At 46.9% G+C, this 12,551-nt stretch overlaps 1 protein-coding gene across 8 annotated transcripts in view; it reads right to left on the bottom strand.

The window, feature by feature from the left end:
- Positions 1-12,551, bottom strand: part of PMFBP1 (polyamine modulated factor 1 binding protein 1) — a 2,317,386-nt gene that overhangs the window by 905,715 nt on the left and 1,399,120 nt on the right. For all 8 annotated transcript variants that reach the window (XM_078668626.1, XM_078668631.1, XM_078668625.1 and 5 more), the window contains one exon: positions 5,600-5,789. In XM_078668626.1, the coding sequence (XP_078524752.1) occupies positions 5,600-5,789 (190 nt within the window). The remainder of the gene's footprint in view (positions 1-5,599; positions 5,790-12,551) is intronic.

Below are 12,551 nucleotides of genomic sequence, written 5' to 3'. Positions count from 1 at the left end.
TTGGGGGGACGGTTAAAGTGCGTTTTGCCTTTTGATAACATATTTGAATGCATTTAACTATCCATCTGGCTATTCCTGACTTTGAAATAGGGTTTCCTTTGTGTTGTGGTGCAAAAGCAACAAATAGTTGTTTTGTCTTCCTAAATGATTTAGTTCTGTCTATGTAATAAAGTAGGGGTCTTTTCACATCTAATGTGTGTAGGGCTCTCTAAGCTACTGGCTGTGGATTTTGAAAGAATACTGGCAGTTCTATTGACTGGTTGATATGGATATTGGATACAACCTTAGGCATGAACTTAGGGTTGGTTCTAAGAACCACCCTGTTGGCATGTACTTGCATGAAAGGTTCTTGGATTGTTAATGCTTGTAATTCGCTCACTCTTCTGAGTGAGGTAATGGCAACCAAGAATGCAACCTTCCATGTTAAGAATTGTAGTTTGCATGAGTGTAGAGGTTCGAAAGGAGGGCCCATAAGTCTGGTAAGTACTATATTTAGATTCCAGACTGGGGAGGGAGGGATCACCCTTTTTAAATCCTCCATGAAGGTTTTGATTGCTGGTACTCTAAACAGTGAAAGGTGTTGCCTGTTTTGAAGGTATGCTGCTATAGCAGCGAGATGTAGTCGTATAGAAGAGTATGCTAAGTTACATCTTTGTAAATGCAGCAGGTAACATATAATGTTTTGTATGGAAGCGTCTAATGGGTTGATTTGGTTATTATTGCAGTAAATAACAAATCTCTTCCATTTAGCTGCACAGCACGCTCGTGTGGTTGTTCGTCTTGCCTCCCTAATGATGTTCCTGCAGTCTGGGGGCAAGTTAAGGTACCCGAACTCTAAGACCTCAGGAGCCAGATCGCTAGGTTCATCTGATTGGGATCTGGGTGTCTGATTTCTCCATGGTTCTGAGTTAGAAGATGGGGAGCAAGGCACAGACTTTGATGAGGAACTACTGAAAGTTCTAGGAACGTTGTGTACCACGGTTGTCTCGCCCATGTGGGAGCAACTAGGATTAGTGTGAGTGAGTGTTGCCGCAGTTTGCGTGCCACCAGCGGGATCAGCGGTGCTGGGGGAAAAGGGTACGCAAATCTGCCTGACCAGTTCATCCATATCGCATTGCACTGTGACAACAAATGTGGGAACCTGGCGGCAAAGTACTGGCATTTGGAGTTTTCTTTTGTGGCAAACAAGTCTACCTCTGGGTGACCCCACTCTTCGAAGAATGGCTGGAGAACTTGGGGGTGAATCTCCCATTCGTGTAGTTGTTGGCTGTGCCTGCTGAGCAGGTCGGCAATTTGATTGTCCTTCCCTGGAAGGTGTTCTGCTAGGAGAAAAATGTTTTGGGGAATCGCCCACTTCCATATGTTTTGTGCCAGATGGGACAGCTGTGGAGAGTGTGTTCCTCCTGTTTCTGGATATAGTACATTGCGGTCATGTTGTCCGTCCGGATCAACACCGTCTTGCTGTACAAGTACTTCTGAAATGCTTTCAGGGCTAGGAATATCGCTAGCAATTCTAGTTGGTTGATATGTAGCTTTTTCTGTTCGTTTGTCCAGAGCCCTTGTACTGTGTATTGAAGGAGATGGGCTCCCCAGCCTGTCAGTGATGCGTCCGCTGTTAGTACTATTTGTGGAACCGGCTCTTGGAACAGTCGCCCCTTGGAAAGGTTTTGTGGGTTCCACCACTGCAGAGAGTTGTGAGCGCGACTGTCTACCAACACTAGGTCTTTTAGTTGTCCTCGAGTCTGGTTCCATTGCCGTGCTAGGCATTCTTGTAATGGGTGCATTTGAAGTCTGGCATGGGGGACAATGAATATGCAGGAGGCAATCATGCCGATGAGCTGCATAAAGACTCGAGCTGGCAGAGTGTGTTGTGGCAGGAATTTACGAATGAGTATCTGCATGCTGGCTATCCTTGCTGAGTTTGGATATGCTTTTGCCACTGAGGTATTTATAGTGGCTCCCGGGTACTGCTGTGCGTGGGATGGTTGCAGATGCGATTTTGGGTAGTTGATAGAAAACCCTAGACTTTGTAGCAACTGAAGTGTTTGAGGTGTGTATGCTGCGCACTGTTGGTACGATTTTGCTTGTATTAGCCAATCGTCCAGATAGGGGTACACATGGATGTGTTGCCTTCTGAGATGTGCTGCCACTGTCGCTAAGCACTTTGTAAACACTCTTGGAGCCGTGGTAACCCCGAAGGGCAAAACCTTGAATTGGTAGTGTTGACCTTCTATTATGAACTTGAGGTATTTTCTGTGGGCTGGATGGATGGGTATGTGAAAATACGCATCCTTGAGGTCCAGTGTTGCTAGGAAATCTCCTTGTTGGAGCAACGGGAGCACTTGCTGTAGTGTGATCATATGGAAGTGTTCAGATAGTATATATTGATTTAGGGGCCTGAGGTCCAATATTGGCCTGAGGGAGCCGTCCTTCTTGGGAATAAGGAAGTATAGGGAGTATACTCCTGTCCCTTGCTGGTGGAAAGGGACTTGCTCTATGGCCCCTTTTTCCAGCATGCATTTCACCTCTTGTTGGAGCAGGGTGATGTGTTCCGTGGACATAGGACGATGTCTGGGTGATATGTTTGGTGGTGTAGAAGTCAGTTCTAGGCAATAACCAAACTGGATAACTTTTCTCACCCACCTGTCCGTGGTAATTGCGTGCCAGACAGGTAGGAACTGTTGGAGTCTGCCTCCGACCGGTGTTATGTGGTCTGGAGGCAGCGTAATGAAGTCACTGTTTTGTGGCAGTGGAGGCTCTGGTGTTATTGCCTCCACGTCCTCTTCCCTTATTACTGTTGCCCCTATAACCTCCTCTGTTTGTGTTCTTGGTGAAGGAACCTTGTGTGTTACTTTTGTATGAGGCATATGTTTGCGAGGTATTTCCTCGTGTGGTTGCCCTGTATGAGGAGCGCCGAAGGGAGCCTCTGTGTTGTTGAAATTGCAATGCCCCCATTGATTTTGCGGTTTCTGTGTCTTTTTTCATTTTATCCAAAATGGTGTCGACAGCAGGGCCAAATAGAAAATCTTGATTGACATGTTGGTTAAGAATGGTGGACTGCACCTCATTCTTAAAACCGGAAATACGCAGCCATGCATGGCTGCGTAATAAGACGCTAGTGTTAATTGACCTAGCTGCGGTGTCTGCTGCGTCAAGCGCGCATTTGATGGAGGCATTTGTTATAAATGTTCCCTCTTGTATGAGGTTATTAGCTTGTGCTTTAAAGGGCTCAGGCAGGTGTTGCATTAGGCTTTCGAGTTGATCATAATGCGCCCTGTCGTAACGAGCCAGTAGGGCTTGTGTATTAGCAATCCTCCATGAGTTGGAGGCTTGTGCTGCTACCCTTTTGCCTGATACTTCCAGTATTTTTGACTCTTAATCAGGGGGAGGTGCTTCCCCTGTTGTTTGGGAGTTGGCCCGTTTACGTGCATTGGCCACTACCAGTGAGTCTAGTGGTAACTGTCCCCTGATGTAAGTAGGGTCTGTAGGAGCTGCCCTATACTTCTTTTCTATTTTGGGGTTGATTACTCGTGCCCTGGCTATATCCTTAAATATGTCAGGTGCATGTTTCAGAACTCCTTTTAACATGGGAAGTGTTCTAACACTTTTTTCTGAAGTGGGGAAGGTGTCAAATAAGAAGTCTTCCTCAACAGGGTCATTATGCATATCTACATTGTGGAATTGTGCTGCCCTGTCTAAGAGTTGATTGAAGACTACGGTGTCATCTGTAGGTGACGGCTTAGTAGGATAAGAGGGTACATCAGGGATGGGGTGGGTGTTGTAAGGGTCTGTTGGCTCCTGCCATGGTTCCCCTTGTGGTTGAGGATCTTGTGGGAAATCATACAGAGGTTGTGGCTCATTCCCCATGTTAAACTCATTGTCCCCGTGGTGAGAAGGAGAGTGAGCAATTTAAGGATTAAAGGGTGTAGTAGGCATGATAGGCTGAAAAGGAATGAAGGGTCTAGAGGGAGAAGGCCCAAAGTCCTTTTTCTTTAATGGAATAGGGGAATGTGAGCCAGAGTCCAAAGGCCTCTTCTTTCTGTGCAGGATGGTAACTTTACCAGTGTCTGGATTGATGTATATTTTAGCTTGGTCGTCTGATGGATCTGGGTGGAAGAGCTCTTCCCATACTGTCCTGGGTTGGGTGTTAGACCTTTTTGGGTCGGTAACACTTTCTTTTTCGACGACTTTTGGTGTTTTCCTGTTTTTTTTCGGCTCGGTCCCTTGTTCAGGGTCGACGAGTGATTCGGGGTGGACTGGAGCTTTCGGGTCAACACGTTTTTTGTGCTCCGTAGGCTTTTTGAGATGAGTGTCCTTTTCCGAGTCGACTTTCTTCTTCGGATCGACTGGTGTCTTCGGAGCACTTACCTTTGGGTCGACAGCTTTTTCCGGCCGTGCTACGGACTTCTGTACGGCTCCCTTTTTGTCCGCGACCTTTGTCGGGTCGATGGATTTTGGAGCGGTAGTCTTATTCGGGTCGGCGACCTTCTTCGGTTCGGCGCCTTTAGGCTGCGTGCCCCTGTTCGGTTCGACTACCTCTTTGGGGTTGACGCCTCTTGGGTGAGCGGCCTTCTTGTGGTCGACAGTCTTTTTTGGCTCAACGCCTTTTGGCTGTATGGCCTTTTTTGGTTCGACGCCCTTCGGGTCGAAGACCTTTTTAGGCTCTGGAACCTTCCTCGGGATGGTGTTACTGGGCCCTGGGGTCTCTGAAGGTTTCGGTTTCGATTTCGGAGCCGAGCCGGACGGCGGGGCTGGCGAAAGTTTTTTATGATCTTGGCTAAGGCCTTTTGGCGATGCCTCGACCGGAGCCTTTGGTAACGGGCTTATTGGTGTCGGGGCTGTGTACTCACAATTTGCCCCGGCGGGATCTTGTCATCGGAGTCAGAGTAGTCCTCGACGGTGACGATCTCTAGGTCCGAGTCTTGAGCGTCCGGTAGGTCCTGGTCATCATCGAAGATGTTGTCCGGTTCTGGTGCATGTCGCTGCATTTCTTGCCTAGCGGCCCGTCGGATCCGTATTGTTTTCTTCGACCAAAACTGGGCGCAGGCCGGGCAGATTTCCTCCCTATGGTCTGGGGAAAGGCACTTGTTGCATACTGAGTGTTTGTCAGTATGTGTGAACTTGGAGCGGCATTGTGGGCACCTTTTAAACGGGCTTCTTTCCATCGACGGTCGGCTCACGTGGTGTCGAAAAGGCCCAACGGCCCGCGTCGACTACCGATGGAAGATGGAAAGCTGAATCGAGTAGAGAGGTACCGAGCGAGAACAATACCGTCGAAGTCGAAGGCCTTTTGGCCTTTAGAAAGTTTTGTTTTCGATTCCGAAGTTGGAGTTATGGAGTTAGCATCCGAACCCAACGGCGGAAAAAAACAATCTGAGGATGGAGAGGATGCCCATGCGCACTGTAGTCTAGGGGAGGAGTCACCTATCTCGTGATACTTCGAAGACTCTTCCAAGACAACAAAGTGCAATCATCCGGACCCAACACTAGGCGGCGATCTATGCACAGATATAAATTCAGCAGCCCACATGCCTCGAACTAGAAGTTTTAGGTCCAGTGTCTATTGAAGGACAATGTGCTGCCAGTCTCTTTTCCATACCTGCACTGCTCCAGTTCTTCATCACTACTGCATGCTCTTTCTCGCAGTGTGCGCAACTCGGACTCCAACTTGCGGACAGACTGCTCGTGTCGCACCACCTCTGCAATGCGGTCACTCAGCTGGCCCTGAGTGGTTTGCAGCGTGCTCTCTGCCAGAAGCACTTTCTCCTCATGGTGTGCTAGTTCCTGAGCTGTGGAAACAGACGCAGTTACACATAGGATATTTTTAGTAAGCATGAGAAAGTAGCACCAACCTCACAAGATTCTATAAGGAAAGCAAATTCATAACCATGAGCTTGCATAATGAGTTCATCCTTCCTCTGCACTCCATGGAATACAGATGTGTTCCCTTCCCTTTCCCACCCTCGAGAGCCACTTACTCCTGCCTTTTAAAATTTTTTAAAGAGTAAACATGCCCGTTTCCGGGCAGGACACTATCTGCAAGAGAAATACACCAAATTTAACACTTTCTATCTAGGTGCTGTTCACTAGCTTTTGCATGGTTGCACACTTTGAAAAGCAAGATTACCACCGCTAACACTTAATTTGCAATAGTGAAAAGTCTGCCATCAGGCGCATAGTCCACCATCATAAGTTTTCAAATCCAGCATTCTCAATAACAATTCTACCATTTGTTTTTCTTTGCACTTTAGTACCATTTAGGTACGGAATAAAAATGTTGGAACCAGACCGTACAGTTAAAACGTAGTTTCTTCATATCCCATCCATGTTCGATGCATCCATCACCACGTCTGTGACAAACATCAAAACCATACTCCTGCAGCTCTCCCCAATATGACCAACTTATGTATCCTCTAAATCATGCTTATGGCTTTGAACTATTTGCATATTTGTAAACTATATGTCAAAATGTTGTTTTTAAAAAATAAGGTAAATCATATCTAACCCCAATAATGAAAAGCACCCAGTTTGTAGGATTTTATTCAAGAAAGGGAAATCATGTGTGTAAATATGATTTTTATTAACCTCTTCCCATGATTATGGATGCAGGAGCATAGGACTGTTGGATAGAAAAGAGCCATCTATCTAAGTCCATAATACAGCCTAGGCTACTCTCCCGTAACAATATTTTGCCAATATCTACTTGGCTGCTCCTAAACAGTTCTGAAGCAGGTCCCCAAATTTTACATGGTGGAGCTAAGAAATGCAACTTCAGACCTGCATCCTACTAAGGGCAGCTCAGACAGTTCCCTCAGGAAAAATACCCAGTCACCCCCCTCTAAAAAGTATATGAATCTCAAACACTGGCATTCCACAAAAAAGGGGAATACCATGAAACTGAAGCTGGTGAAGCTCAGAAGTAAAACCATGATATAGATTTTTCATAGAAACAGTAGTGATTTCATAGGGTATTGAGGGGCCACACAGACATGTTAAGTTGAACATAAAATGGAGGGTGACAGGATTACACAAGGTTCAAGTTGAAAACTGTGAATAACTTGTCTCCAGAGCTATCATTAATTGGTGAAGATAACTGATAGGAGGTGTTTATTTGCAACTAGATCCTACATTCCAATTGAAACGTCTGAATAGCATCTAGAGAGACTAAGTCATTCAGCAACGAGAGGATGTGCTCTGTCCTTCTTAAGGCAACTAAGAAAGGACAAGCCAAAGGGTGTAAAAATGTGCCTACTGAACAAGTTACTTACCTTCGGCAACGCTTTTTCTGGTGGATACAGTATCTGCGTGTGAAATCCACACCTTATGAATATCCCCTGCACCAGCATTCCCGCGGGAATTTTTCCTAGCTCTCCGCGCCGACGAGGTTGTCACAATGCAATGGCTCCGCACGTGGTTCCACATAACATCACCGGAGCCATAAGAGGACCACTTCAGCGTGATGATGTCAGTTTCACCCATTTTTTCTGTGCCACCGAGGCAAAACGGGCAGACCAACCATAGAGACAATGTGTACATAGTAAACAGTATTCACACAAATACACACAGTGTAAAGTGAAATAGGAAATCAAAGAAAGTAACATTTCCTATAAACCTAACAAGGACAAACAGAGGCAATATACATTTCAATAAGAAACAACCATATTAATCAATACCTCTTTTAAGGTATAAAAGGGTGTGTGAGAAGTTGGCCTGATATGTGATGTCCACTATTCTAGTGGGCACCCTGTATCAGTCCAAACAACCCTTATGGCGATGGTTGTAAAGTCAACCTTATAGACCAGCTATCCTAGTGGTAGCATGGACAAAGCAGTCTTAGGCTAAAACTTCAGAGAGCATGTGAAGCCAATTGTTTTACCAATAATAACCCCTTGAATACCAGATGAAAGGACACCACACAAGGTATATATAAAATATATATGTATTTATTTCTAACACAACCCCTCTGCACTATTTATGAGGTCAGAGTTCGAGATACAGAACAAGTAACTTAATAAGCATACGTTAAGGTGCACAATTACAATTCTGCCCTAAAGTACATGGTATGAATTTAGAGAGAGAACAGCTGGGCTGTGGGTCTGATTAGCAGGCCCACAGCCACAATAGCGTCGAAAAACCAGTGGATCAGAGCAAAAAGTGGGGGTGAACATTGGAAGCAAACCTACTCTCCTACAGGGAGGACAACGGGGAGGCGGTGGGTCAGTGAGGAATCCACAGGCAGATACTGTATCCACCAGAAAAAGCGTTACAGAAGGCAAGTAACTTGTTCTTCTGATGGATACATCTGCCTGTGGATTCCTCACCTTATGAATAGAATCCCACAGCAGTTCAATCCCCGGAGGAGGGTGTCCACCCTCCTATACCAAAAAGTCTTGCAAAACAGAGCACTCAAAATGGCCGTCCCTCCTCACTTCGGAATCCAAGCAGTAATGCTTCGCGAAAGTGTGGAAGGAGGCCCAAGTTGCAGCTTTACAGATGTCCAATACAGGAACACCCCTTAGCCCTGGTGGAATGTGCTCTAATGCCTACAGGAGGCTCCTTACCAGCCAGGGAGTAGCATATCTTGATGTACAAGATGATCCTTCTAGATAAAGTGCACTTGTGCACTGCCTTGCCCTTCATACAACCAGCATATCCAACAAAGAGATGATCATCTTGACAAAAGTTCTTTGTTCTAACCAAATAGAAGCTAATCGCCCTCTTTGGATCTAAACGATGAAGCCTCTCCTTGTTGGAAGGGTGAGGGGGAGGATAGAAAGTAGGGAGGGCAATGAACTGTCCTATATGGAAGGGAGTTACCACCTTAGGCAGAAAAGCAACCCTGGTCCTGAGAACCATCCTTTCAGCATATATGGTCAGAAAAGGAGGCTTTAAACTCAAAGCCTTAAGCTCACTCACCCTCCTAGCCGAGGTGATTGCCACTAGAAAATCTGTTTTGAATGTCAGACGTCTGAAAGGACAACTATGCATAGGTTCAAACATGGAACCCTTTAAAAAAATTAACACCAGATTTAAATCCCACTGGGGCATAATAAAAGGAGTGGGCGGAAACATGTTAGTAAGCCCCTTTATGAACCTTAAGACTATTGGAGACTTAAAAAGAGTAGGCAGATTGGGCAAACAAAGAAATGCCGACAAATATCCTTTAACAGTGGCCACAGCACAACCCTGCTGAGCCAAGTGAAGTGAAAAACTAGGAACATCAGAAAGATGTACTTTCAGAGGATCAATAGATTTCTCTCCATAGCATCTAACAAATTTCGACCATCTATAGGAGTAGGCAGACTTGGTGGAGTGTCGCCTGGCCGATAAAATAACATCCACCACATCAGGTGGGAGAGAAAAAGAATTCAGGTTGCCCCGTTCAATCTCCAGGCATGAAGGTGCAAGCTCTGGAGGTGGGGGTGTAGAACCTGCCCCTCCATCTTAAAGAGGAGATCTGCCCTGAGAGGGAGACGGAGCGGAGGGTGCGATGAGAGGTGAAGTAGGTCCGTGTACCACACCCTTCTTGGCCAATCCGGGGTGATCAATATAACTTGGGCCAGATCTTGGCAAATCTTCCTCTGAACCTGAGGAATCAAGGAGGAAACGCGTAAAGGAGTTGCAAACTCCAACTTAACTGAAACGCGTCCCCCAACGCTCCCTGCCTCGGAAACTGGAGACTGCAGAATAACAGGTAGTGCGTGTTCTTTAGAGTGGCAAACAGGTCCACCCGAGGAGTTCCCCATGTCCGGAAGATTTGTTTAACTACCTCCGGATGAAGCCTCCACTCGTGGTCGGCGGAGAAATGTCGACTAAGACCGTCCGCATGTACGTTCAGCACTCCGGCCAGATGATTTGCTATCAAGTAAATCTGATGGTCCTGAGTCCAGGACCAGAGACGCAACGATATAAATGTCAGCAGTCCTACATGCCAAGAACAGATGCATACTGGTAAGTAGCATATTCCGTTCGAGGCATGTGGGCTGCTGAATTTATATCTATGCATAGAATAAATAGTAGTACCCTCCTTAGCGGCGGTTGCCCGTGCCAGCTGCATCAGTCTGAAACAGAGTTCTGAGAACAGCCTGACCTACAGCAGCTTGCTGTTTTGAGTGTACATCCACGCAGTAGTGTTTGGTGAATGTGTGAATGGTGGACCATGTAGCTGCTCTACATATGTCCTCTAGAGGAATGTTACCTAGGAAAGCCATGGATGCCCCTAATTTGCGTGTGGAATGCGCTCTTGGGGGAACTGTTAACGTGCGTTTAGCTTTTTGATAACAGATCTGGATGCACTTATCAATCCATCGGGGTATACCTGATTTAGAGATTGGGTTGCCTTTGTGCTGTGGAGAGAAGGCAACGAACAGTTGTTTAGTTTTCCTGAAGTCTTTAGTCCTGTCTATGTAATACAGGAGAGCCCTTTTAACATCAAGTGTGTGCAGTGCTCTGTCTGCCACTGAATCAGGATTTGGGAAGAATACAGGTAGTTCAATAGTTTGGTTAATGTGGAACTGTGACACAACATTGGGCATAAACTTGGGGTTGGTGCGTAGCACAACCCTATTAGCATGAATTTGAATGAAAGGCTCCTGAATAGTGAGGGCTTGCAGCTCGCTAACTCGTTGTAGCGAGGCCACTTTCCATGTGAGAAATTGTATCTCGCAAGAGTGGAGAGGTTCAAATGGTGGGCCCATGAGCCTGGTGAGGACTATGTTGAGGTTCCAGACCGGCGAGGGCGGGTGTCTTGGAGGAATGACCCTTTTCAGTCCCTCCAAAAAAGCTTTAATGGCTGGTACTCTGAAAAGGGATAGGTGCTGTCTATTTTGAAGATAAGTCGCTATTGCAGCGAAATGTATCCTGATGGAACTATACGCTAGATTACACCTGTATAGGTGCAGCAAATAACATATGATGCTTTGCGTGGAAGCATCAAGTGGATTTATGCTATTATTGGAGCAATAGATAACAAAACGCTTCCATTTTGCTGCGTAGCAGGCCCTGGTGGTAGGTCGCCTAGCCTCCTTTATGATGTCCATACAGTCAGGAGGCAGGTTTAGGTAGCCAAACTCTATGACCTCAGGAGCCATATTGCAAGGCTCAACTGCTGCGGATCAGGGTGCTGAATGTCTCCATGGCTCTGAGTGAGGAGACTGGGTGTGAGTCTTAGGCGCTGGTGGGGAACCACGGAAAGTTCCAGGAACGTGGTGTACCATGCCTGCCGTGCCCACGTTGGAGCAACCAGGATGAGCGTCATGGAGTGTTGCCTCAGTTTGCGTGCTACCAGCGGTATGAGTGGTGCTGGAGGAAAGGCGTACGCAAATCTGTTCGACCAGTTCATCCATATCGCATTGCCCTGAGACTGCGGGTGTGGAAACCTGGCGGCGAAGGTGCGGCATTTTGCGTTTTCGTGTGTGGCGAAGAGGTCTATCTCTGGATGACCCCACTGAGGGATGTATCTCCCACTCGTGCATCTGATGGCTGTGTCTGCTGAGCAGGTCCGCCATCTGGTTGTCCTTGCCTGGGAGGTGTTCCGCCATGAGGAACATGTTCCTTTGAATGGCCCACTTCCACATGCACTGTGCTAGGTGTTACAATTGTGCAGAGTGTGTCCCTCCCTGCTTTTGGATGTAATACATCGCAGTCATGTTCTCCGTCCGGATCAGCACGACCTTGTTGCAGAGATGCAACTTGAATGCCTTCATCGCCATGAAGATTGCCATCAGTTCTAGTAGGTTGATGTGCATCTTCTGCTGTTGCGGTGTCCATAGTCCCTGCACTGTATAATGGAGGACATGCGCTCCCCAGCCCTGGAGAGATGCGTCCGTCGTCAGGACTATCTGTGGTACAGGCTCTTGGAATGGTCGCCCCCTGCAAAGGTTTTGTGTGTTCCACCAATGCAGAGAGTTGTATGCGCGACTGGTCACCAACACTAGGTCTTTTAGCTGCCCTTAAGCCTGGTTCCACTGTCGTGCCAAGCATTCCTGAAGCGGACGCATGTGTAGCCTTGCGTGAGGGACTATAAAGATGCAGGAGGCAATCATGCCTATTAGTTGCATGAGCACTTGCGCTGGGAGTGAGTGTTGCGGCCTGAATTTTTGAATCAGCACCCGCATGCTGTTGACTCTTGCTGAGTTTGCCTGCGCTGTGGCAGTGAGGATGTTTATTACTGCGCCTAAGTACTGTTGTACAGGTGCGGGTTGAAGATGAGACTTTTGGTAATTCAGTGATAATCCTAGACTGTGTAAGAGGTGAATTGTGCGGGACATGTGGCTGGCACACTGCTGGGCTGATTTTGCTTGGACAAGCCAGTCGTTCAGATACGGATAGACATGGATGTGTTGTCTCCGAAGATGCGCGGCCACTGTCGCTAAGCACTTTGTAAACACTCTGGGGGCTGTAGTGACCCTGAAATGTAGGAACTCGAACTGGTAATGCTGGTTGTTGATGGTGAACCTGAGATATTTCCTGTGACTGGGGTGAATGGGAATGTGGAAATATGCATCCTTCAGATCTAGGGTTGCTAGGAAGTCTCCCTGACTGAGCAATGG

The sequence above is a fragment of the Lissotriton helveticus genome, chromosome 12, assembly GCF_964261635.1.
Source record: "Lissotriton helveticus chromosome 12, aLisHel1.1, whole genome shotgun sequence".
NCBI classification, from domain to species: Eukaryota; Metazoa; Chordata; class Amphibia; order Caudata; family Salamandridae; genus Lissotriton; species Lissotriton helveticus.
The sequence above is the reverse complement of the archived record's forward strand: the minus strand, read 5'-3'. Positions and strand labels throughout refer to the sequence as shown.